The following is a 27852-nucleotide window of genomic DNA, read 5'->3' on the forward strand; positions in this document are numbered from 1 at the left end:
TCTTTGAAAAGGTTGTCTTGTTTTTTGTTTCATGAATATTGCAGAAATTAGTGGAGTTTTTTTCAGACTGATGATTAAAAGGAGCCTTCTTTATTTATGAAGGTGTATCTTTCAAACTGAGGTGTCTCTGAGTTATACTGAGGTCTTTTTCTCCACTATATTTTTTATTAAATACAAGTCTTACCTTCGGATACTAAGAAAATACATGTAGAAGTAATCCTAAATTGTTGATTTCAATTACCCCAATTTTGACTGGATAAATGTTACATCAGGGAGCGCTAGGGAGGTAAAATTCTTAGATATAATAAATGCCTGCTTCTTGGAGCACCTAATCCAAGAACCAACAAGAAGGGGAGCTACTTTACATCTAGTCCCTAGTGGAATGTAAGGCATGGTATAAGAGGTAATGGTGCTGAATCCACTGGGAGACACTGATCATAAGATCATCAAATCTGAGCTATCTGGAGTGAACTCACTATAGAAATCTACGTAGCAGCATTCAATTTTTGAAAGGGTGACTATGACAAAAAGAAGCTGAAAGGGTCGGCCACAAAGGGTAGGACTTTAAATCAGGTGTGGATGTTGTTTTATATACTATCCAAAGGTAGAAAGAAGAGCAAATGACAGCCAGCGTAGTTAAAAGGTGAAGTGAAAGAGGCTATTAGAGCCAAAAGAGTATCCTTCAAAGAATAGAAAAAGGATCCAAATGAAGAAAATAAAAATCAACATAAGCAGTGTCAAGCTAGATGCAAAAAATTGATAAAGAAGGCTAAAAGGGAATATGAAGAAAAACTTTCCGTGAAGATAAACACTCATAGTAACACCTTTTGCAGGTACACCAGAAGCAGAAAGTCTATGAGGGAATCCGTGGGACTGTTGAAGGAGCAAAAGGAGCACTCAGGGAGGACAAGGCCATAGCAGAGAGACTGAATGAATTCTTTGCTTCGGTCTTTATGGAAGAAGATGTAAGAGATCTACCTGTACCAGAAATGGTTTTCAAGGGTGACGAAGCAGAGGAACTGAAAGAAATCTCAGTGAACCTGGCAGACGTACTGAGTCAAATTGGGGATAAATCACATGGAACGGATGGCATACATCCCAGGGTACTGAAAGAACTCAAACATGAAATTGCTGATCTGTTGTTAGTGATCTGTAACCTGTCATTAAAATCATCTGAAGTACCTGAAGACTGGAGGGTGGCTACCGTAACGCCAATTTTTTAAAAAGGTTTCAGGGGTGATCTGAGAAATTACAGACCGGTAAGCCTGACATCAGTGCTGGGGAAAATAGTGGAAACTATTATAAAGAATAAAATTACAGAACACATCGGCAAACATGGTTTAATGGGACAGAGTCAGCATGGGTTCAGCTATGCCTCACCAATTTCCTTCATTTCTTTGAAGGCATAAATAAACATGTGGATAAAGGTGAGCCGGTTGATGTAATGTATCTGGATTTTCAGAAAGCTTTTGACAAAGATCCTCATGGGAGACTCCTAGGATAGGAGGCAATGTCTTTCTGTGGATTAGGAATTGGTTATTGGTGGGGTTAAATGGCCATTTTTCTCAATGGAGGAGGGTGAATAGTGAAGTGCTGCAGGGTTCTGTACTGGAAGTGGTGCTATTTAACATATTTATAAATGATCTGGAAAATGGAACAACTAGTGAGGTGATTAAATTTTCAGATGACACAAAGCTATTCAAAGTTGTCAAAACACATGCGGATTGTGAAAAAAGTGCAGGAAGACCTTAGGAAACTGAAGACTGGGCATTCAAGTGGCAGATGAAATTTAATGTGGACAAATACAAAGTGATGCACATTGGGAAGAATAATCTGAGTCATAGTTACCTGATGCTAGAGTCCACCTTAGGAGTCAGCACTCAAGAAAAATATCTAGGTGTCATTGCAGACAATACTCTGAAATCTTCTGCCTGGTGTGTGGCGGCAGCCAAAAAGGCAAACAGGATGCTAGGAATTATTAGGAAAGGGATGCAAAATAAGACCAAGAATATTATAATGCCTCTGTATCGCTCCATGGTGCGACCTCACCTTAAATATTGTGTTCAATTCTGGTCGCCGTATCTCAAAAAAGATATAGCAGAATTAGAAAAGGTTCAAAGAAGAGCGACCAAAATGATGAAGGGGATGGAACTCCTCCCATATGAGGAAAGGCTAAAGAGGTTAGGGCTCTTCAACTTGGAAAAGAGACGGCTGAGGGGGATATGATTGAGGTCTATAAAATTCTGAGTAGTGTAGAACAGGTAGAAATAAATAGATTTTTCACTCTTTCAAAATGTACAAAGACCAGGGGACACTCAATGAAATTACATGGAAATACTTTTGACCTAGAACACGATGCAGGAGGATATGGTTAAGGTTTGGACAAGTTCCTGGAGCAAATGTTCATAGTCTGTTATTGAGATGGACATGGGGGAAACCACTGCTTGCCCCAGGATTGGTAGCATGGACCAATTGGGTTTTTGCCATGTACTTGTGACCTGGATTGGCCACTGTTGGAAGCAAGATAGTGTGCTAGATGGACAATTGGTCTGACCCAGTATAGCTATTCTTATGATAAATGGACAAGGGTAAAAAGACATTTTTACAAGTTACTATAGGTTCTATGCTGTGTAATGGTTAAGGAAACAGGTTGTAAAGGAAACCCCTTCCTGGCCTCTTTCATGTTAAAATCACGTTCTCTTCACAAGGAGAATTGTTTGAGGAAATTACAGAAGTTACTCTCCTCTTAGTTACCCAAACGTCAATAGTACATCAGTGAGCCAGGGAATGTTTTTTATTAAACAAACAATAAAGTCTCCTATACTCACTAAGCAACAGATCAGTAATTATTGAATAGAATTATATTCAATTCAAAGAGCTTGCATCATAAAACGTTCAGGTTTTATGAGAGAATGTAAAAGATGAACCTTTATTATATTAGACAAAGGTCTTTAAGTTTATTACTAGGCACACTGTGACTAGAAATGGTTCATTACATTTTGGGTCTTGCTACCTTGTTTATTTATTTATTTCCCACATTTAATATACCACACAGGATCTGTTGCCAGATAATGTGGTAAAAGCAGTTAGCTCAGCAGAGTTTTAAAAAGGTTTGGATAATTTCCTAAAAGAAAAGTTCATCAGTCATTATTAAGACAGATGGGGAGGAGTGGCCTAGTGGTTAGGGTGGTGGACTTTGGTCCTGAGGAACTGAATTCAATTCCCAGTACAGGCAGCTCCTTGTGACTCTGAGCAAGTCACTTAACCCTCCATTGCCTGCCACATTGAGCCTGCCATAAGTGGGAAAGCACAGGGTACAAATGTAACAAAAAATAAAAATAAAATCCACTGCTTATTTCAAAGACAAGCAGCATAAAGTCTGTTTTACTGTTCTGGGATTTTCCACTGTTGAAAACAGGATACTGGGTTTGATGGACCTTTGGTCCATCCCAGTATGGCAATGCTTATGTTCTTATGCTCTTTTCTAATTCTGCTATATCTTTTTTGAGATGCTGTGACCAGAACTGCACACAGTATTCGAGGTGCAGTCGCACCATGGAGCTATACAAAGGTGTTATAACATTCTCATTTTTGTTTACATTCTTTTCCTAATAATTCCTAATATTCTATTTGCTTTCTTAGTCACCACTGCACAATGAGTAGAGGGTTTCAATGTATCATCAACAATGACACCTAGATCTTTTTCCTCGGCAGTGACTCCTAATGTGAAACCTAGCATCATGTAACTATAGTTTGGGTTCCTCTTTTCCACATGCATCACTTTGCACTTGCTCACATTAAATGTCATCTGCCATTTGGTTGCCTAGTCTCCCAGTCTTGTAAGGTCCTCCTGCAATTTTTCAAAATCCTCTTGCAATTTAACAACTTTGAATAACTTTGTATCATCAGCAAATTTAATTACCTCACTAGTTATTCCAATCCCAAGATCATTTATAAATAAGTTAAAAAGAAGAAGTCCCAGCACAGACCTCTGGAGAATCTCACTATCTACCCTTCTCCATTGAGAATACTGACCATTTAACTGTACTGTCTGTTTTCTATTTTTTAATTAGTTTTTAATCCACAATAGGACATTACCTCCTATCCCATGACTTTCTTATTTCCTCAAGAGTCTTTCATGAGGTACTTTGTCAAATGCCTCTTGAAAATCCAGATATACAATATAGACTGGTCCCACATGCAAAGAAATGTAGTAGATTGGTGAGGCAAGATTTCCCTTGACTAAATCCATGTTGGCTTTGTCTCATTAATCCATGCTAGTGTACCTGGATGTAACTCATTGGTCAGCATGTGGAAGTGGCCAAAAAGAGCAAACAGAATGTTAAGAATAGAAAATAAAACAAAGAATATTATAACGCCTCTGTATCCGGAAAATATGAAGTGAATGTAAAATGTAAAAAAGAGTAAAGGACAAGCCATGAAGTTACTTCTTAATACTTTTAAAACAAATAGGAGAAAATATTTTTTTACTCAATGCACATAGTAAGCCTGATGTTACACTGTACCTACTGTACACTGCCTTGGGTGAATCTCTTCATAAAGGTGGTTAATAAATCCTAACAAATAAATAAAAGTCTGGAACTCTTTGCTAGTAAAAGCAGTTAGCCTAGCTGGGTTTAATTAAGGTTTGGATAAGTTCATGGAGGTAAAGTCCATAAACAGTTATTAATGGAGACCTGGGAAAACCACTGCTTTTGCCTGGCATTAGTAACATGGAATCTCTATGTCAGTGATGGATGTAGAGGAAGCAGGAGAGAGAAGAAATGAACAGGAATAATGAGGGTTATGAATAAGTAAACAAGACAAGTAATGCATCCCATGACTCAAAGTGGAGCAGGCCTGAAATGCTTCATAGAATGCACCTCTTTGTCCTCTTTGCTTCTACTTAACCTCTTATGCACCCCTTGATTCAGCTTTAAATAAAAGCATTCTTAATCACTAACTTTCCAAATAGCTATTTGTATTTATCTGTTTTCTGGTGGTAAAATGTCACTGCAAAATGTAATTCTCTAAGTTAACCCAATAATTCTCACTTATCCATTCACAAATGCAAAGAATGTTTCAAGTTTGGATATTTACCACTACATATTTCTTAGTTTAAAATGACTGTGCTCTTGAATACATGTTGTTTTATTGCTATGAATAAATGTTCTCCTTTGAATTATTGGAATAACCAGCCAAATTAATTTGAAGTACTACTTCATCTTGGATATGAGTTTCCATTTACCCAAAGCAAAAAAATAAATAGATACACAAACAAGAATATATTAAACAGAAAAAAATCCTACCTCCTTGTGCTTGTTTCTTTCTGGTCTGCAACTCACAGATTAGAATAACAGCTACTAGAATAACCACCTCCAAGACAATTGCAAGAAAAGGTTTGAGTGGGATAAGGTAGCTGAGAACATTAAGTTGAATTCTGCTTTTAACATCTCCGACTTTAAAAACTGCTTCACACAGATACAATCCACTGTCATCAGCAGAGAGGTCCACAATGCGAAGTTTTGTTTCATTTGCTCTTTTTCTTGTGACTTCATACTTAGATGGCATTGCAGATTCATTAAGAGTAATCTGATAAATAAAATACATAATTTAGAAATTGAAACATAAGATTGTGGAGGCACATCTAGCAAGATGGTATAAAGTGTTATTTCATGTTACACATACCTTGGTTGATTATTATGGTACAGAGCTTACAGAATTGATAAAAGCTTATGAACCCCAAGTGCAATAATGATAATTCCAAGTTCTTACCATAATATTCTTTTTTTTTTAAATAGGAACCAGTCATTTCTTATGCAATAAGACAGCAGTATAAATTAAACAATTCCGTGTTTCTTGAACCACAATAATGCACAAAGTGGGAACAGTAAGTCTAAGTCAGAATCAATACATGAAATAGTAAGTGAACTCCTAGTTTCCTGAGTGTGATTATTGACTAACTAGTAAAAAAGGCCCGTTTCTCACACAAATGAAACGGGCGCTAGTAAGGTTTTCCTCGGAGTGTGTATGTTTGAGAAAGTGTGTGTGAGAGTGACGCTCTTTATAGAATAGCATTTGGCGCTGATCCGGCGCCGTACTTATGCCTGTGAAAAGCAGGTGTAAATACCGGCATTCAACTTAGGCACACTTTGGACGAATAAACTGACTAATGAGCTCGGAAGTTGAGGAGAAGGTGATCTGACCATGAACAGGTTTCCAATCGATATCACAAACCTTAAAATTATGAAAGCTCACTGAACCTGAGAAAAAGGAGTCACATAAGAGAATCTCCAAACCAGGGATGCATATAGAATCAACTAGAACAATATTATAAAAACCTTTATATATCACAGCCAGCCTTTTTATCTAATCTAGGAACGCTTAAAAGTTTATAACCTGGAAGACAAAGGTCATTCAATATAGAAGTATCAAAATCTTGTAACCAGGTTTCAGTAATAAAAACAAAAACAAAAAAACAATCTGTTTTTCCTTAACAAGATCTTTAATGATAACATTTTTATTCCACCATGCATTACAATAAATAGAAGGAACTGGCTATTAAGAAGGATCATCCTCTGCAGTCATAGTAAGGGGAAGAATGGAGGAGTAGCCTAGTGGTTAGTGCAGCAGACTTTGATCCTGGGGAACAGAGTTCAATACCCACTGCAGCTCCTTGTGACTCTTGGAAAGTCACTCCATTGTCCCTGGTACAAAATCTCTTGGCAAGTCACTTAACCCTCCACTACCCCTGGTACAAAATAAGTACCTGAATATATGTAAACTGCTTTGAATGTGGTTGCAAAAACCTCAGAAAGGCAGTATATCAAGTCACATTTCCCTTTCCCTTAATTTAAGACTTGTCTAACAGGTTTTTTTGTAAATACAATAAGGTTGATCTATAATGACTTCAATAGGTCTATAAACTACAGAAGAAGGAGCAAACAGCTCACAATATTCCGATTGTTGGAAAGCACTTAATTCAAATACATCATTTTTTTTTAATTCTCAAAGGCTCCTATCCACTTTAAGTAGCATAAAGCAGCAATTAACTAATACATAATCTTATGATATTTTGTGTGCGACATTGTTATAAAACCAAAAGCTATTTATCTTGCAAATTGCCCCTCAAGTTGCCCCCAGAGTTGCCCACAAAGGCATTGGGGTTTTGATACATTTTATTGAGAAATTATTTCCTGTTTGTATTTTGGTTTTGTAACTGATAGATTTTTCCTCGTATTTCAGTAGAGTGTATTTTCTGATTCAAGTTATACTTGATATATTATTAATATTGAAAAATAAAATAATACTTTTCAATAATACAATAAAAAATAAACTTGAATACAGTAACACAAGCAGTTACGGATAAAAGAAAAAGAAGGCAACTTGTAAAATCAGAGAAAAGAGGATGAGTAACCTAGTACTAAAGAGCACAGGGCTAAGAACCAGAGAAGCCCGATTGAAACCCTAATGCTGCTCCTTGTGATCTTGGACAAATCACTTAATCCTCCACAAATTGTGCACTCAGTACTCACTCAGCTCTACATTTGCAATACCACAAATACACAGAAGTCAATTTTCGATAGAAAGTGGAATTTAATTAAGACCGCAGCCAGGAACATCAAACGCCATATTTGTTAACACAATATACAATACTTCCATAACTTGTAACATTCATAATATCTAACTCCTGCCTGGGTATAAAGCCTTCATAATCTGCAATCTATTACCTCACAGGTGTTGCCATTCAAGCACCCTGCCTCTGCTCTGTGTTGTCTCTCTTGAGTACATGTTGTCTTTCGGTCTATCCCGTTGAAAGATGTGCCTACACTGCTTTTTTCAGCATCCGATGTCCCAGGCCTCCCAACCATCCAAGACAGGAGACAACATTGTCCAAAAGTTCTTTCTCTCGTGTATCCGCTAACATGCAGAAATATCTTTCATCATATTTCAACTTTAACCAACATAGATTTAACACTTAACTTTCAACCATTAACTGTCAAGGTGCTGTATACCTGTCCCTGAATGACATCGTATATCGCCACTGCCCATGGCAGCGACACCTCATTTGCCGGGGGCTCCCCCTAATCCTAGCCACGGCCACCTCCTAATGTTATCACTTCTATGTAATCTGGGAAATCTGAATTCAGAATGTCTAGCCCAATCTCTGACAGGTAAACTCAATCTGGTCTATATAGCCCATCGTTGGACTCTGATATTAAATTGTGTACATAAATTTCAACATCCACTTGTTAATTTTTTTTTCTGACCCTATCTATAGATCAGTGAGATCTTTTCCCTCCACACCCTTCTTGGGATAATGCAAGACCAAGCCAGGCACGACCGTAGTATGAGGCTAGTCAACGTTAGAAAATCATTCTATAACTTTTTTACCAGCAACATGCTGTTGACCCCAGTCAAATCATTTCCGCCCAGGTGCACTAATCACATATGGGGCAGTCCATAGCACGGTCGACAGAAACTGTTCCTATCTCATGCCTCTGAGGCCTATCCAGTTAACTACTACCTTTGTTGTAGAGAAGCCAAAGTTCCCACTGGCCGGTCTGACTTGTGTCCTCCTCTGCGCCCAATGTATGTATGAGTGTCCACATATCCAAATTTGCCGCTGCTCATCCTGGTGACCTGCAAGGTATGTGATAAGGAACAGAAATGATGTGATAAGGGACAGAAATGATATAATGCCTGGGCTGTTTAGAGGATATCTTGCCATCCATCGGAGTCATTGACAGGTCTAATGTATCGTTTATATGTATCAGATTTCCATCTGCCCAGGATCCTGATCTGCTCTTTGGAAAGTCCCTGTGCCGCTGCCGAAGTAGCTGCCCCAATTCTGAATGAGTGGATCCTGGAACTCCCTGTTTGCATGCCTAAGCACTCAAGGCAGAGACGTAAGAATCTAGAAAATTGAAAACGTGTTAGCAGGGTTTTGTGTTAATGGATAAGCAGCCAATTGAGTCCCCGCGACTTGCCTGCCATATATGTTTTGAAAATATTGATGGGGCAGCCCAGGTCACCCACTGCCTGACTCAGCAAGATTCTGGTCCCTTTGGCCAATTGATCAGTCTTGGATTTTCAAATGAATAATTCTAAAGTGTTACCCCTGAGGATAACATCTCGTACTGACAGGCCACTGTTATGGTAAGCTTGTTTGGAGCTAAGGACCAACATGTGTAGTGCCCCATGGAACTCCAGAGAGAAGGCACATTTGAATAGGCGGGATTCATAATCATTGAAACACACATTCTCTATTACTCTGAAAAGACAGATCAGGTATTCATGAGTAATTGGCCGTCTCCTATCCACATTTGACTCGTTAGCTCTAGTAAACACAAATTTCTTTGTCAGGTTGTCTATGTCTTCTGCTTTGGCGAAAAAACTAATGCTAGTTAATGTGGACACTATGCTTGCCTTGCTGCGCCCTATGTCTCAGGACTCTAGAATGAAGTTAACAAGTGTGTATACATTGAAAATGTCCCTATTGCCCTGTTCCTCCATGCTACGTAGGAAGGATAAGAATGCGCATGTATATCTTCTCCTTGTTGCATCTGGCAGGTCTCCCAGCATCATTTCCCAAACCTCGATGGGTCAAATTCCCATACATTGTACAGTACTGGTGTCTGTATCCTGTCCACTGTAGGGGCGAAGTATCTGAACTCTTGAGAACTTAAAATGAGAACGAGCATCCGCTATGCTATTTTCTCTGCCTGATATGTGTTTTGCTTTAATTCCCACATTATAATACAGACATTGCAGTATTATTTCCCTCAATAAATTAATGCTATTAACTGTATTGGCCGATAACTTGTTAATAGCCTCTACCACTGCCATGTTATCAGAGTTGAAAATAATTGCCCTGTTCGCCAGGTGCTGGCTCCAAATATGGAAAGTCACCATGATAGGGAATAATTCTAAAAATGTAATGCCCCTTATGGTTCCCAATTTGATCCACGTCTGAGGCTGGCAAGCCATACACCAGGCACCCTGAAATGCCAAATCCTTCTCCTCTTGCTGCATCTGTGAATAGTTGAAGCACCTCAACCTGCATTGGGGGTCCTGCCAGAAAGCCAACCCATTAAAAGCAGTGAGGAACTTACTCCACACTAACAGATCATCTTTTATTTCCTTAGATACTCTGATGTGATGGTGGGCCTTGGTTACCCTTGTGGTCACCAAGGCTAGTCTTCTGGAAAATATACGCCCCACAGGAATAACTCATGTGGCAAAGCATATCAACCCTAGTAGCTCTTGGAATTGCTTTAGCATGGCTTTTTTGGAATGTAGCATTGCCCCGACTGCCCTCATAGCTTGAGTATTTTCTACTGTACGAGTCTGTAATGCTGGTTGTCAATGTCTAGCTCTATTCTTAAAAATGTCAGTATGCTACAGGGCCCTACCATCTTATTGTTCTCTAAAGGAATGCCAAAGGGAGTCACTACTTGCGTGAATATCTGTAACATGGAGGCACATTCTTGCACATCCCGGCTAATGAACAGAAAGTCATCCAGGTAGTAAACAAATGCCCCGGCTGTAGCCAACTGCTCTGCTACCCAGTGGATGAAGGAACTAAACTGCTCAAAGTATGTGCAAGATATGGTGCAGCCCATTGGAATGCATTTGTCAAAATAGTATTGGTTATTAAACATGAAACCTAGCAAGCGAAAAGACTCGGGGTGGACTGGATGGAGACGGAATGCGAATTCGATATCCACCTTTGCAAGTTTTGCATGTGCAGCATGCTTTTTTAATATCTGGATGGCCTGATCCAAGTGGCCTGATGCAAGGACGCATACTGGATAGAACAGAGTTGTGTGTCAATGTGTCACCTTATGCCTGGAATAGACTTCCTGAGCCTATACGTCTAGCTCCATCTCTACCTGTTTTCAAATCTATGCTAAAAACCCACCTTTTCACCACTGCTTTTGACTCCTAGCCACTACTCAATTTGCCCTCCCCTTGTTCCTTCTCACCCAGTACTTCCCTTGTCCTTAATTGTTTTGTCTGTCTGTCTTATTTTTAGATTTTAAGCTCTTTTGAGCAAGGACTGTCTCTCTCTATGTTGGATGTTCAGCACTGCATGCGTCTGGTAGCGTTATACAAATGTTAATAATAATAATAATGAAATCATTCACAGATTTTCTTATGGGGTAGGATAGATTATGAATAAGGCGAAATTTACCTGGGTCCTTTTTAGGTACTATGCCAATTGGAGAGATAATCATGTTCTGAAATGGTAGAACTTCAAAGGGGCCTACTATTCTGCCAAGAGATATTTCTTTTTCTATTTTCTCAGTTGCCACCTTGTGGCACATTTGAACAGAGGTTGTATTGTTAGGGTGTTCTGGTGAATACTGTTATGGCCCTGTATAAGGTATACTGTAACCCGTATTGAAACCTGTCCTAATTGCTGCTGCGCTTGTTCTGAGTACCGATACAGCCATGGGACATGGTATCAAGCTTGATGGGGGGGACGGTGCCCATACCCTCAGAGTTGTGTTCTGCTTGGAAACCCGTGGCTCTCCTATCTTTTGAGGCTCTACACTGGGTGGCTGGGTGCCCCGCTCCACAAATAGAGCATGCACATGTGAATTACAGGGGTACCATGTACACTGACTAGTGCCATATTGCCTGCAAGCTCTTTTCCCTGTCTGTGGCCCATATTGCTTGAATCCCCCTACTGGCAGCTGATGAAATGCTCTGACCGACTGAAACTACCTGTGAGCTGCCATTTCAGTATGGGTTAAGCTTCTGTCTGGCTGAAAAGGTCTATGTGAAGACATCTCTCTCTAGCCACAGATCTACAACTCTGTGTTTCCATGAAATAGATGGATTGTCAGCCATGCGTTTCCTAAATTTTATGTCATAGTTGAGCCATGCCCAACCTCCATAGTGCTTATGTGCCCCAATTATGGAGTCCATGTATCTAATGAGATAGGGGATCATTTCAGGCTCCCTCTCAACTATAACGGTCATAAAGATAAGAAATGCGGATATCCAATTGTTGATGGATTTAAATATTCTTAGTTTTCTCTCTCGTTCAAATGAGTAAAGAAGTCTGTCCCTCATGATTTTACTATCATCCTCCTATTCAAGCAAAAGCAGTGATAATATATCAATAAACTCCTTTCTCCAAATTTTTTCTTTCATACCTTTCGATATGCATCTAGATAGGGTAAAAATCTCACAAAAAACATCATCCCTAGGGTTAGCCACAGCTTCCTTGCTTATAGGTCTTGTGGTGTCTACTGCGTCCAAATTGTTAGTTGGCCCTACTAAATAGGCAGGTTGCTGATGCGCTGCATTGTTCTGGATATGTCCCATGGTATTGTTAGTTAAGGGAAAGGAGGAGGAAGGAAGAAAGAAGAAGAGGCGGGGAAAAAGTTCACAGAGCAAAGGAAGTAGGGAAAACGGAATTCGGAAAGCTAGGGAAGAGCGCAGCAACAATGGTGATCTGCAGCTATGGACGGTACAAGAACATATCCAACCCAACCTTAATGAGACACGCTCCTCCCCCTTTATCCACAAGCTCACCCGCTGCAGCTGCACTGCTCAGCTGCAAACAAGTTGACCTGTCATAGCCAAATGCAGCCCAACAGAGACGAAAAAACAAAATTCCGCATGGACACAGCTGATGCCCTCCAACACAATGCAGCTCCTCCCACCCGGCGACAAGAGACTTGCCCTTTAAAGCAAGAAACCAAACCCTCTGTTCAATCTCATAGTCCCGACACCCATTGTGATCCTGCTGCCAGGAATAGGCAGTGTCCCAATGTGCGGAGAGCACCGGGAGGGAATGCGAAGGGCGTATACTGCCCAAAGGATCGCAGTACAGCCGGATCAATCAGCATATCCTCTCCTTAACCTGCTCTCACTGCCTTGAGATGTGTAGCACCTCAGAGGCCTCAATAAGTCAGAAAAATGTGTTTCTAGTAAAACAAAAAGAGAGATTGCAGTGCAGTACTGCTCTTCCCTAGCTTTCCAATTGCCAATTTCCCTACTTCCTTTGCTCTGTGACTTTTTTCCCCACTTCTCGCTCCTCCTTTCTTCCTTCCTCCTTCTTTTCCTTAACTCTTTCTTCTCCTTTGCACTCCTGTTCACATTCTCGTATTCTTTCCTAGCCTATTCCTTCCCCTGTCCCTTCCCCCCACCTTTTGCTCTTTGTTGACCTTCGGCTCATTTGTGGTCAGTCTCAGGTATAATTTTAGATTGTAGGCCTGGGGACAGGGAAATACCTAGAGGGGCATAATCGAACGAGACACCCAAGTTTTCCTGAGGGCATCCTCGCAGGACGTCCTCGCGAAGGGGCGGGGAAACACGTATTATCGAAATAAGATGGGCGTCCATCTTTTGTTTTGATAATACGGTCGGGAACACCCAAATCTCAACATTTAGGTCGACCTTAGAGATGGTCGTAATAAAAGAGATGGGAGCCCTCGGTTTTCGCCAATAATGGAAACTGAGGGCGCCCATCTCAAAAACGACCAAATCCAAGGCATTTGGTCATGGTAGGAGCCAGCATTCATAATGCACTGGTCCCCCTCACATGCCAGGACACCAACCGGGTACCCTAGGGGGCACTGCAATGGACTTCAGAAATTGCTCCCAGGTGCATAGCTCCCTTACCTTGGGTGCTGAGCACCCCAAAACCCACTACCCACAACTGTACAACACTACCATAGCCCTAAGGGGTGAAGGGGGGCACCTACATGTGGGTACAGTGGGTTTCTGATGGGTTTTGAAGGGCTCACATTTACCACCACAAGTGTAACAGGTAAGGGGGGGATGGGCCTGGGTCCGCCTGCCTGAACTGTACTGCACCCACTAAAACTGCTCCAGGGACCTACAAACTGCTGTCAGGGAGCTAGGTATGACATTTGAGGCTGGCATAGAAGCTGGCAAAAAATATTTTTAAAGGTTTTTTTGAGGGTGGGAGGGGGTTAGTGACCACTGGGGGAGTAAGGGGAGGTCATCCCCAATTCCCTCCGGTGGTCATCTGGTCAGTTCGGGCACCTTTTTGAGGCTTGGTCGTAAGAAAAAATGGACCAAGTAAAGTCGGCCAAGTGCTCGTCAAGGAAAATTGGCAACTAAGGTTTAATGCTAACAAACGTAGGGTTATGAACTTGGGTTACAATAATCCAAGGAAACAGTATAAAAAATGCAAGTATGAAAAGGACATAAGCAATATGGAGGTTTTTCTGACCTATGATTAAGTAGCTGCCCATTTAGTGCTAAATTGTCTGTGCTCCGGCACTGAGCACTAGGGGCTTCTGAAGTCTTTTCCTCCTAGTTTTTTAATTATCACATAAGTACCACATAACTATGAGAACAAGATTAGCACAGGCTTTTGTTAGAAGTATTACATCAATGTAAATACTTTTTCCTTTCTGTCTTACCAGTTTAACCCACAGTGCTCTTTCCTTACCCCATACATCCTGCAGTTCCGTCACTTGGATATTATTCTTAACATATAATGCCACTCCTCCACCCTTTTTTCCTACCCTGAATAGATTATAGCCAGGTATAACTACATCCCAGTCATGGTTCTCCATGAAACACGTCTCCGTGACCGCCACTATATGCTCAATCCATTATATATAAGGCACTACTGTGGAGTGGAGTGGTAGCTTAGTGGTTAGTGCAGTGGACTTTGATCCTGGGGAACTGAGTTCAATTCCCACTACAGCTCCTTGTGACTCTGGGCAAGTCACTTAACCCTCCATTGCCCCTGGTACAAAATAAGTACCTGAATATATGTAAACTGCTTTGAATGTAGTTGCAAAAAAACCCTCAGAAAGGCAGTATATCAAGTCCCATTTCCCTCCCTTCCCTGTATTAGGCAGAGATCATCAACAGTGAGTGCATCTTTACCACAGTGCTATCTCTTACTCTCATAACAAATGTTGCCATTTGTTACAGCCTTATTGCTTTTTCTAATTACTTTTTCTAATTACTCTTTCTGATTACTTTGCCTAATTACTTACTCTGATTACTCTAATTACTTTGTCTGATTACTGCCTTATTACTTTGTCTAATTGCTCTATTGCCTGATTGCTTTGTTATTACCTATATTGGAATAAAAACTTTCTACTTTGGAAGAAACATTAGCTTCTGTCTTTCCTGTCACCCCACATCTTGGGGGTGGCTAGTCCACTATATATTGGGGTGGGTGTGAGGCAGAAACCCTATTTGCCCCATGTTTCCAAATGGTATATTTCCTATGGTAAGTAGAACTATATCAGAGATGGAATTCCCATTTATTATAGCCCTTCCCTGAGACTAGGTAGTTACCAGAGGGGGGGGGCATGGACTCCACTATAAACATTTGGTAACAGAGGATTTGGTATAAGCATTTGGTGGCAGAGGAACCGTGTTCTACTTCTACCGAAAGCTCTAATTAACATTTGGTAGCGGACAAACACGGGTTCAATTGCTGTACAGTGGAGTCAGAGTTATGCTTTGCTAGTTCCTCTGGAATTAAATGTTGTAGTGTGTCTTTGCCAAATTTAAATAGATCTGAGATAGGGTTATACTTTTAAATTTAGGTAAATCTGAGCTCAGTGAGAGAAAGAGAGAAAGAGAAAGATATATATATTATTTCTGCTAGAAGTGAATTATACTAGTTGTTTTGAATGGCTTTTTTTTTTCTTTTCCCAGTTTCTGTTTCAGTGGCAGGATTGCAGAACCCCTATTTCAGTGTTCAAATACTTTTTCAGATTCAGCTGCCAGATTTCTGAAACTTATATTTATCCACTGTTGGAATTCTCCAAAAAAAAAATGTTGTTAAGGTGTGAAAGATCTTTTATTTCGAAGGATTGATCTTTTTTGCTGTGCCTTGCCAAAGAAATCAGTGCAGGATACTTGGTGAGACGATATTTGGGTTCAGCTGCAGATTCCCTGAATATCGAACTTACGGAAATGGTGATTGATTCCGTAATTACCTACAGACATACCTTTTATTATTTGATTATATTGTTTAGAAAGTCTGTTAGGTTTTGTTATTATTATGATCACACCTGTTGAAATTGTTTCCCTACTCAGAGAAAAAGAATTAGGAAATATTTGTACCCAATGGCATGATAGGAACAAAAGACAAATGTTAACTGTTACTGAGAATAATTGTTTGTTCCCTCATGTCCCACTTACCCCCCCCCCCCCCCTTGCCTGCTTCTTTAAACATTCACTTTGAACTTTTGCACTTCTATCAGTATGTTGGCTTTGTTGCTGTAAATTATACCGAGTTTCCCATTGAAATAGCTTAGTTCTGGCTACCTCATATACTACCTAAATTATAAAACTAGCTACTATGTTATGTCACCTAGTTTAAAAGTTTATAGCTATTAGATTGAAGATTAAGGATTGTCCCCTATACATAAGAATTATCTCATAAACACATGAGCTGATTCTGTGTGTGCTCAAAACTGTTGTGAACTTACTATGTCTGTATTTATGTACAGTAAGTGGATAGAGACTGATCACCTCTATCCACAGTTTTTTTTGTTTTGTAATATTCATTATGCTTATTTTTTTCTACTTTGAATCATTAATGCATTGTTACTAAGACCCATGTTCTTTTGATAATTGACATAGCTATACCTGTGGAATATAAGGAAGTATGTTTCTTTCCCTTTTCTACCTCTGGAGTAGCTATGCACACAAGAAATACTTCTAGTTTTAAGACACCATTTTGGAAAATTAAAAATTAAGACCAGTATTGAATTTTGATAGCATAATTTAATTTATAACCTCTTAATTTCTTGTCTTTCAATTGTTAGTCTTTGCTACTTTATAGAGAATTGAGTATTGAGTTTCATTAATAAAATGACATCACGCAATCTTCATCCATTCTGACCCTCCACTTATACCTCATACGATCACTATACAACTTTGTATTTGTTATCCACCGACTGGGCAAACGCCTTTGACGGTACTATGTAAGCCACATTGAGCCGGCAAATAGGTGGGAAAATGTGGGTTACAAATGCAACAAATAAATAAATAAAATAAAACTTCCTGTTGGTAAAAGTGAAAACACTCACCACATGTCTTTCCTTGGTAACCAAATCCAGTTTACTGTCCTTTTGGCTTTATTTTTCATTTTCTGCTAGCATGTACCTTGGTGAAGACATACTAATGTGTTGGAACTGATGCGTAGCAACTATCTTCTAACCCTCTTCTCTATTATATATCCACTACTAAACTTCCATCCTTTTTTTTTTTTTTATTTGCATGAAGTCTTTATTAACAAGGTAAACATACAACAAGAGGATGAAGAAAATAACACCAAGCCACATTAGATCATTCGACATTCAACGCAATTATTAGAAACCTAACAACAACAGTCCTGTTATTGTTGTTCAACCTTTCATTTGAAAGCAAAAAACACACTCCAAAATTTATATAACGTTTTTTATGTACTTAACCGGACCCCCCCTCCCAATGCCACTCCTCCCCCCCCCCCATAGGCGTAGTTTGACTGTTTCATTTGGGGGGGCAAAGGATGGGGCGGAGCATATTAGCATATTCATTTGCATATACACATATGCAAATGATATGCTAATATGGAGGAAGGAAGGAAGGGAAAAAGAGCTGGCTTTTTTTGGGAATAACCATAATGAATTTGTATGAGATATCAAGCCAGCTCTTTCTCCTTTCCTTCCTTCTTTCCTCCTTATCCAGCACTCCCTCTTCCACTCCAGTAGTATTTCCCCACCCCCTTTCCCATACCATGCCAGTGTTGACCTTAGAAATGCATAAGCTCTATATGTAGATCCTTCAAGAGGTAGTGTGTCATGATTTAGGCTCTACACCCTTTCTGATGTTTTGGTGCCACCTCAGTAAAGCCAACACACAATCTCTCCACTGCAATACACTATACACAAACTTGTGCAAAAACACACTCATAACTTTACTAAACCATAACAGCACTAATTCCAAGGACAGGACGAGCTGCAACCTTATGCGTGAAAAGGCAGAACTGTAATTACACCAGGCTCTAAAACACCAATACACTACCTCGTGAAAAACACATGACGCAAGGAACTAGAAAGCAAAAAATATGAAGGCAAAATACTGAACTGGAAAGTTAACTAAAGAAGTCAGACTCAGCATGCAGCAATACCAGAAAAATTGAAACTTACATGCAAAATTTCACAGATACACATTTCAAAAAGCTGACATATTCCAATTAATAAATTCTGAATAAAATACTTTTTTCTACCTTTGTTGTCTGATCATTTAGTTTTTCTATTCGCTTTGGTCCCAGTGTCTTCTGTTTTATGCAGTGTCTTCTTTCCATTTGATATTCCATTTAATAGATTCAAAATAAAATACTTTTTTGTACCTTTGTTGTCTGGACATTTTACTGTTCCATCATGCTGGTTCCAGTTTCCTCTTTTCCTGTCTTTCTGCTAATTCTCCTTCAACTGCTTGCTGTCCATTTGTATTTTCTCTTCTCTCCTGTCTTATTCCATTCCTTCACTACACCTACCTTTGACACATTATTTCTTTTTTAGCTGTTTCTTCTGTTTTTTTCTTTGCTGCCTCTCTGTTCACTTAAATTTCACCCTCGTCCTTCTCCTTTTTAGTTTTCAGCTATCAAATTCCATTTCCTTCTCTCACCCACTAGCTGCCCCATTCCTCTTCTCAGTCCTTCCTCCAACCTTCCATTTCCTTTTATCTTTAATCAACTCTCCATTACCACATTTCTGCCCCCCCCCCCCCCATCACTATCATCCTCTCATTTGTTTCCTTCCCACCTCCCCTTTGGCCTCTCCCAAATAGTTCCACCATTTGCAGCATCTTCCTCCCTCCAACCTTCTAGCCCAGCACGCCTGCTCTCTTTCTCCCCTTGTAGCCTAATATCTCCCTGTCCCTTCCACACACACATCCACACCCCAGTATCTTCCAGCCCTCCCCTCCCTGTGGTCCAGCATTTCTTCCTCTCTCTCTCCCCTCCCTCCAATTGTCCAGCATTTCTCCCTCACTCCCTTCTGTCCCTGGATCCACAATCTCCCTCTTTTTCTCTTTCCCCTCTAATGTATATCTATCCCTCCCTCTCATCCATCCCCATGTACAACCTCTCTTCCCTCCTTCTTCTCTCCCACTGCCCACATCACTCTCAGTATCTCCCTTCCTTGCACCCTGGGCCCAACATCTATCTCTTTCGTTCTCTTCCTTCCCCTTTTAGCATCCCTCCCATCCCCATACAGCATCTCTCTCTGTCTCCCTCCCTCCCACTTCCATGTGCCAACATTTCCCCTTTTCTCTTGCTGTCCCTCCCTCCTCCTCCACATCCAGCATTATTTCTCCCTCTCTCTCCCCCATGCATCTCCCCCCACCAACATTCCCCACCTCTCTCGCTCACCTCTACCTAGCATTACCCCATCACCCCAACAGTGCTCCTGTGACTGTCTCTCCCTGTCTCCCTGCCACCAGCCAGCATGCTGCCTCGGTCTTCCCCGCCGGTGCTGCCTCGGTCCCTGACTCCCTGCAGCTCCTCCGGCTGTTTAACAGGAAGTGCATCAGAGAGAGCCAGAGGACGCGGCAAAGGGGAGCGGGAATGAGGCTGCCTGTGAGAGAATGAATGGAAGCGCTGACGGCGACAGGTACAGGACGGGTGAAGACAAAAATGCTGCAGGGAGTCAGGGACCGAGGCAGCGCCAGCGGGGAAGACACAATTAAGCCCCGCCAGTTCGCCGGTGCGACTTTTTTGGGGGGGCAATGCCCCCCCTCGCCCCCCCAATCTACGCCCATGCTCCCCCCCATCCCGATTAGGTCCCCACCTCCTCTAACAATGCTTGGTCTCCCCCATGCCTCACTGACTCATGGCCTATTGAGTGCCACCTTTGCTGTTGATTACGCCTCTCCGCCAGGAGCCTTTCCATTTCGCAAACATGCCTCAGTTTACTAAGCCATCTCGCTATTGGAGGGGTCAAGGGCTTCTTCCAAAAAGTTGCCACAATCACTCTAGCTGCACTTATAGCATGCCTCAGCAAAGTCTGGCGAGCCTGCGGGAGGCCCGCCACCTTTGCAGAGAAAAGAAAAATAGTTGGACTCCACGGGACCTCACATCCCAGCCAATACTGCAGCCTACTGTGTACTGATTTCCAATAGGCCTGTACTTTCCTACAGGCCCACCAGATGTGTCCCATTGTGCCCTTAACCCTGCAGCCCCTCCAACACAAACCCATTGATGCGGGGTAGATGCGCTGAAGGCGCTCAGGCGTCAAGTACCACCAGAACATCACCTTCACCGCATTCTCCCTAAAAGGTACATGTGAAGACACCCTCGCCGTAGCTCTCTCCAACCTCTCCCATTCCGCCTCTTCCAAAGATATACCCAACTCCTTCTGCCAACTCCTCCTATGAAGAGTATAATTAGGCTCCCTCAGATTGATGATGCTATATAAACGCGATATTAGGCCACTGGTCGTGGCGGGCCCCTCACAAATTTCCTCCCAAGTGTTTTTGTCCCTGGTTACCACCTCTCTAACAGCTCGTGTTTTGAGGAAGTGTGACAGTTGGCGATAAGCAAAATCATCACCCTTCAACTTTGGAAAAGTCCCCACCACAGCACTGAACGGTAATAAAGCATCTCCTTCAAACAATTGACCCCACATTTTTAAGCCTTCCTGGTGCCACCGCATGAATACCCCCTTCTCTGTCCCAGGGTAGAATAGTGGGTTAAAAGCTATAGGAGATAGGCGTGACAGCGCACACTTCCTTTTGGGAAACAGACTATCCCAGTAGTGCAGGGTAACCTGGATAGAGGGACATAACTCTTCCCCAAGTGCCCGGAACTGGTTGGGGAGCCACATCACTGCTTCCAAAGGTCTCTGACCTATAGAGTATTGCTCCAAATGCACCCATTGTCTGTCAGGATAATCCTGAAACCATTCAATGGCTGCACGTGCTTGAGCTGCTCTGTAATACCAACTCAAGTTGGGAACCCCCAGACCTCCCCTTCTCCTGGCCTGATACAGGTATGAACGCGACAAGCGCGGTCGTTTCCCCGCCCAAATAAATCGAACGATACGATCCTGTAAGGCTAAGAGGTATTTTTTAGGCATCTTAAGTGGGAGGGCCTGGAATAAGTAGAGCAGTCGGGGCAAGATGTTCATTTTGACAACAGCTATTCTGCCGAACCATGACAGCCCCAGGTCACCCCACCCTTCAAGGTCTGCCGAGATAGCCTGTGCTAACCCCTTATAATTTGCTGTAAAGAGGGCTCCTACTTTTGCTGTCAGATTTACACCCAGGTACCTAATCTGCTTAGGTGCCCATCTGAAGGCAAATGAGGATTTTAGTAGCTGTATCAGCTCATCAGGGAGAGATATATTCAGGGCCTCAGACTTTGTCATATTCACTTTAAAGCCGGACACTGCCGAGTACTTGTCAATCGCCTCCAACAAACCAGGGAATGTAACCTGGGGTAGGGGGGGGATAGGCCTGGGTCCGCCTGCCTGAAGTGCACTGCAGTACCCACTAAAAACTTCTCCAGGGACCTGCATACTGCTGTGATGGAGCTGGGTATGACATTTGAGGCTGGTATAGAGGCTGGCAAAAAATGTTTTTAAATTTTTTTGGAGGTGGGAGGGGGTTGGTGACCACTGGGGGAGTAAGGGGAGGTAATCCCCGATTCTCTCTGGTGGTTATCTGGTCAGTTCGAGCACCTTTTCGAGGTTTGGTCGTGAAAAAAATTGGACCAAGTAAAGTCGGCCAAATGCTCGTGAGGGACGCCCTTCTTTTTTCCATTATCGGCCAAGGATGCCATCTCTTAACCATGCCCCTGTCCCGCCTTCGGTACACTGCTGACACGCCCCGTGAACTTTGCTCATCCCCGTGACGGAAAGCATTTGAGGATGCCCAAAATCGGCTTTTGATTATGCCAATTTGGGCAACCTTGAGAGAAGGACGCCCATCTCCCGATTTGTGTCGGAAGATGGGCATCCTTCTCTTTCTGTTATGCCCCTGAAAGTGGGTTATTGAAAGAGAGATTATATACCAGAGGATACCCATATACAGTTGTAAATAGAGCTTATAACAGAGCTAAATATAATAATTGACAATGGTTATTGGATTCAAATATGCGAAGTGATAAAGCACGTGACTCTTTTTGACGTGCATACTGAGATATACCACTAAAGCCAATGCTATAGTGAAAATTTTGAAACGACATTGGAGAGTCATTGGAACTCTTCCTAGCTTTGAAAACACCAAATTGAGATTAGTGTTCAGCAGAGGAAAAATTTTAAAGAGATATTATGTCCATCTGAAATACAGAATAAATCCACTGAATCTACTGTACAAGAAATGTTAAGAGGACATAGGGCTTGCATGAAATGCTCTGTCTGTAGTAATATGATGGAACAAACATTTTTTCAGAATCCAAGTGATGGTCGAATATTTAACTTAACAAATACAAACTATCATCATTCATAATATATTGTATCTGTTGTCCATGTCAAAAACTATACGTGGGCCAGACGTCAAGAATGTTGAAAGTGAGATTATTAGAACAGAAGAGCACAATTTTCACACGTAAGATAAGAGCGCCATTAGCAGCACATTGTGTGAAAGAACGTCATGACTTTACATTATTGATATGTATAGTGCCTGAACATGTTACTGCTTTAAGTCATGGAGGTGATAGGAAACGGCATCTATTACAAGCGGAGCAACAATGGATATTTAAATTACAAACTTTGGAACCCAGAGGTTTAAATGCAAAGATAGATTGGTATTATTTTTTCTAAAGATCTTGTGGACAATTGGTTAAAGAGATTTCCTGCCGAGGGTATAGATTGGAGAATGATGAAAGTCATAGCGATTGGATTGGTGTTTACAAAATTATGTCAGTCGCTAATATAAATAGCATTGGCCTAAAGTTACCTTCACTATTAGGTTAGGGCACGGTAAAAATCATCTCCTGAAGTTTTTGATGTACGAGGATTAATACTCAAAACAGTCTTGTTATACTTTAATAATTTTAAAAGAGTGAGTTTTGTTTGTTTATATGCTTTTAGTAAATGTTCCAATGAAGTCCCTAATGAAGGAAGCAAAACAATGGCCACCATCGGACTGCTGCAGTGGTGACTGATTATATGGAAGATAAGTACTGTTTTAGAAAAACGTTAAAAAATTATTTGATTTGAGTATCAAGTTTTGAAAAGAAGAATATTGTGCACTGGAGATTTTTTTCTGCCAATGATAGACACTGGAACCTTTTAATGCCATTACTAAATGAAGTGGTAAGGGTTAACTGAGGCTTTTTCCTCCCTAGGCTCATTATTATGACATTTGACTCCTCTGTTTGTAGAAAATTCTAGGTGTGAGTTATATATACCTGTTGTCCATTTTTTATGTTGCCTAGATGTTGTATAGTTGTTTGGCATCCAGTAAACTTGCTTTAATGGCTTGGACCACACAGATGATTTCTTGCTCCTTAGTGCAACCAACATTTGCCAAGCCTTCTTGGTGCCACACAACCTTTTGTGTGAGGGATTACCTAATTTGACTGAGGCCGAGGATTGACAATCTGAGTAAGCTTAAGAATAGGGGGGAGCTTTGAGTGCAGTGCCAGAATTTCATCTAAGAAACAGCAAGCTGGTACAAAGTGCATGGAGTGTCACAGGTATCCATGCATAGCTGCTGAAGAAGTGAGATTGAAGATGCCACTGGTTGCTTTTTTTTTATTGTACCTTAAGTTTAGGTGACAGCTGGAAACAGAAAACATGAAGCTTAGAACAGTGGTCAAAAATTTGGAACGTATGTTTTATCACAAAAGTATAGTCATATATTTGTGCCGCAAAAATCCAAGGGAACAGAACATGATGGTAGTAGAAGATAATGTACTGATGTGCATCGAGCAGGAAGGAGATCACAGTTTGGTCAAGATCTCTAAGATACACATTGATGAAACATCAGGAGTATCTCCAGTTTGGAAACCTACCACACTTCTTAAAGGAGATCTAAAAAGTAGAAGAATCCAAAGAAAAGCTACTACATGGAAGAAAGCCTGGATCACAGCATCATGAAACAAGAGCTAAGAATCCAAATATATATATACCCTTGAGAAGGAAAGGATGGAGTAATGGACCAAAGTTAATAAGTTTCAGCCCACTGGTTGGTGGTAATATGAAAACAGTATCTTGGTCAATAATCCGTCTCCTTATTGTACTAGTATTTATAACTAATAGCTATAGCATTTGTTGATAAACACCAGATTTGTGATAATCAAACTCACTGACCTGTGTGTTGCTTAGCCACCTAAACATAGCAGACTTTGAGGGGCATAATTGAACGCGAACGCCCATCTCCATGGGCGTCTATGTCTGAGAACGGGTACGTGAAGGGACGGGACAGAACGTATTTTCGGAAAAAATGGGCGTCTATCTTTTTTTTCAATAATACAGTTTGTGCCGGGCAAATGCATCGGATTTGTGTGGATATGAGCTGGGCGGTTTCATTTTCCAGCGATAATGGAAACCGAAGGCGCCAGCTCAAAAATGAACAAATCCAAGGCATTGGGTCGTGGGAGGGGCCAGGATTCGTAGTGCACTGGTCCCCCTCACATGCCAGGACACCAACCGGGCACCCTAGGGGGCACTTGTAAAAAGTAAAAAAAAAAATTAAATACCTCCCAAATCCATAGCTCCCTTCCTTTGGGTGCTGAGCCCCTCAAATCCCACCCAAAACCCACTGCCCACAACTCTACACCATTACCATAGCCCTTATGGCTGAATGGGGGCACCTACATGGGGGTACAGTGGGTTTTGGGGGCGGTTTGGAGGGCTCCCATTTACCAGCACAAGTGTAACAGGTGGGGGGGGGGGGGGGGATTGGGCCTGGGTCCACCTGCCTGAAGTGCACTGCACCCACTAGCAACTGCTCCAGGGACCTGCATACTGCTGTGATGGAGCTGGGTATGACATTTGAGGCTGGCATACAGGCTGGCAAAAAAAAGTTTTTAAAGTTCTTTTTTTTTTGTGGGAGGGGGTTAGTGACCACTGGGGGAGTCAGGGGAGGTCATCCCCGATTCCCTCCGGTGGTCATCTGGGCAGTTGGGTCACTTTTTGGGGACTTGTTCGTGAAAAAAAATGGTCCAAACAAAATGACCCAAATTCACGGTAAAAACGCCTTTCTTTTTTCGATTATCGGCCAAGGGTGCCCATCTCTCCTCGGCCGCTAACCACGCCTCCGACACGCCCCCGTCAACTTTGCCCGTTTCTGCGACAGATTGCAGTTGAAGACGCCCAAAATCGGCTTTTGATTATACCGATTTGGGCGCCCACGGGAGAAAGGCATCCATCTCCCGATTTGGATCAAAATCTGGGCGCCCATCACTTTCGAAAATAAGGCGGTTTGTCACTATGTAACAGTTCTATAATTTGTCAATTTAAATGAATAATTAAATTTCAACTTACCAGACTGCTTTCATTCACCTTGTACCAAATCCATTCCACAGGATTATAATTTGAGCTGTCACATTTCATGACAACACTATCTCTTTCATAAGTAATCATAGGTTTGTCAGCTCCTTTGACCTTTGGAACTAAAGAGAAAGAGAAAAAGTTGCATTCATTTATTTTTAGAGAAAAATCTGTGGAATAATTTGAAACATCTAGAGCTGGATTATATATAGAGCTAGATTGTATATATACAGAGCACCATTCTATAAGCCACACTTAAAAGTTAGGCGCAGTTTATAGAATAGTGCTTACGCCCGGGAATTTCGCCTAACTTTAGGCACAGCCATTTACACCAACTGCAACATGGTGCAAATGTTAACGCCTACATTAAGCACATTTCCCTGTTATTCTATAATAACATGCATTAATTTTAGCAACACCCTCATTATGCCCATGGCCCTCCCTTTTTCAGATCGCATGTAAATTTTAGACATAAGTACATAAGTATTGCCATACTGAGACACACCAAAGGTCCATGAAGCCCAGCATCTTGTTTCCAACAGTGAGCAATCCAGGCTACAAGTACCTGGCAAGATCCCAAAACAGTACAATACATTATTTTATGCTGCTTATCCTAGAAATATGTAGTGGATTTTCCCCTAGTCCATTTTAATAATGGCTAATGGACTTTTCTTTTAGGAAGCTATCCAAACCTTTTTTAAACTTCGCTAAGTTAACTGTATTTACTACATTCTTGGCAATGAATTCCAGAGTTAATTACACATTGAGTGAAGAAATATTTTCTCCGATTCGTTTTAAATGTACTACTTCGTAGCTTCATTGCATGCCCCCTAGTCCTAGTATTTTTGAAAAAAGTAAACAACCCTCCACCAATTCGATCCACTCTATCACTACAATATAATTTGTACCCTGGCCCCAGAAACATTCTCTCTGTTGTGTCCTGCCTACATGGACACAGGAAGTTGCATCAGATGAGGCAGGACACAATGGAGGGGACACAATGGAGGAAACACTTCCAGGGCTGCCGAAGCAGCTTGTTTTCCTTGTTGATGCGGCTGGCAGCCAACAGGAATGCTGGAAGATCGCCGGAGGGGAGGGGTGAGAGAAATACTGGACCTCGCAGGGCAGGCAGGAGGAAGAAGGAAACATTCCGGACACTGAGCACTGAAACTGGGGAGGCAAAGGGGAGGCAGCGGGACTCAAGACACATAGTTGCAGCATCAGGAGCAGGTAAAATACTCAGGGGTGGGCCCTTTTGTCACGGGGCTCATTTTTGAGGAGCCAATTTGCTGGGGGTTATTTTGTCAGGGGCTTTTTTGTCTTTTTTTTTTTTGTCGGGGATATTTTGTGTTTGGGTCTTTCTATCAGGGCTTTTTCAGCTGGGCTATTTTGACCAGGTACTGCCACCCAGAGCAGATCAAGAAAACACTGCACGTTCCTGATTCTCAACCTGCTGGTCTAACCATTTGTTACTTCCTCCACTCCCTCAAAAACTCTCCTGCAAGTAACAGCAAAATGCAACAATTCATCTCACCAGTTCTCTATCCACAACAAAACAGAACAAGAAATAATTGCACTGATCTCACAAATGTTTTCCAGTGCAGGTCAAACATAGAATCAACCACAAAAGTTCAGATATTCATGTAAACAAGATCATTAACAGTTCAGAAAACAGGATTAACAGCTCACCTGAGCCTGAATTCAGATGAAATGACCAAGTTGTTCATCCATAGCTAGGAAGAGATTGGATTATATAAAGTACTCTCAGAGATTGGATTACATAAAGTAGTCTCACCTGTTCCACTGTACTGATCTCTAAGACATTATGAAATAATGTATTTGTGGCATGTTATACAATCCTTTCAAGCGACTTTGGCCAGAAAATGCTGTAGAACAAGTTTCTTGATCTACTCCAGTGAGAATTCAGTCAGTCTAAACATTTATTCCACTAGAATGTCTCAGAACTGGTATCAATCCAGTTTTTCTGAATATTATTTTTCATATTAAGAGGTCAGTTCATCCAGAGCTAAAAAGAAAGCCATGGTGATTTACTATCAGGAAAAGACAGCTGAATAAAAAACTGTAATTCAAAGTATAAGCAGAGATTATATGGGAGATATGGTCACTAATGAGCATAAAATGAAGCATTTATGGTCAGGTTAGTCACAAGGGCAACGAAAAAAAGAGGGGGCAGCAGACGATGTACAAACTTGCATCTTTATTAAACATCCAGGACTCGACACAAGTCGTGTTTTGGCCCACAGGGGCCTTCCTCAGGAGTCTCTAAAAACATATATTCATATCGGAAATTAAACAATATTACATTGACACAGGATAAATTTATAAAAACATCGAAATGTAAATGAGAAAATTGCTTAAGAATTTAAAATAACAGTATGATGTC

General features: G+C 41.3%; 1 protein-coding gene across 1 annotated transcript in view; it reads right to left on the minus strand.

The window, feature by feature from the left end:
- Positions 1-27852, minus strand: part of EMB (embigin) — a 125569-nt gene that overhangs the window by 21601 nt on the left and 76116 nt on the right. Inside the window, exons 6-7 of the mRNA XM_030192220.1 lie at positions 25443-25570; positions 5310-5592 (exon numbers count right to left, since the gene is read on the minus strand). Coding sequence (XP_030048080.1) covers positions 5310-5592; positions 25443-25570 — 411 coding nt within the window. The remainder of the gene's footprint in view (positions 1-5309; positions 5593-25442; positions 25571-27852) is intronic.

This window comes from Microcaecilia unicolor, chromosome 2 (genome assembly GCF_901765095.1).
Source record: "Microcaecilia unicolor chromosome 2, aMicUni1.1, whole genome shotgun sequence".
NCBI lineage: Eukaryota > Metazoa > Chordata > Amphibia > Gymnophiona > Siphonopidae > Microcaecilia > Microcaecilia unicolor.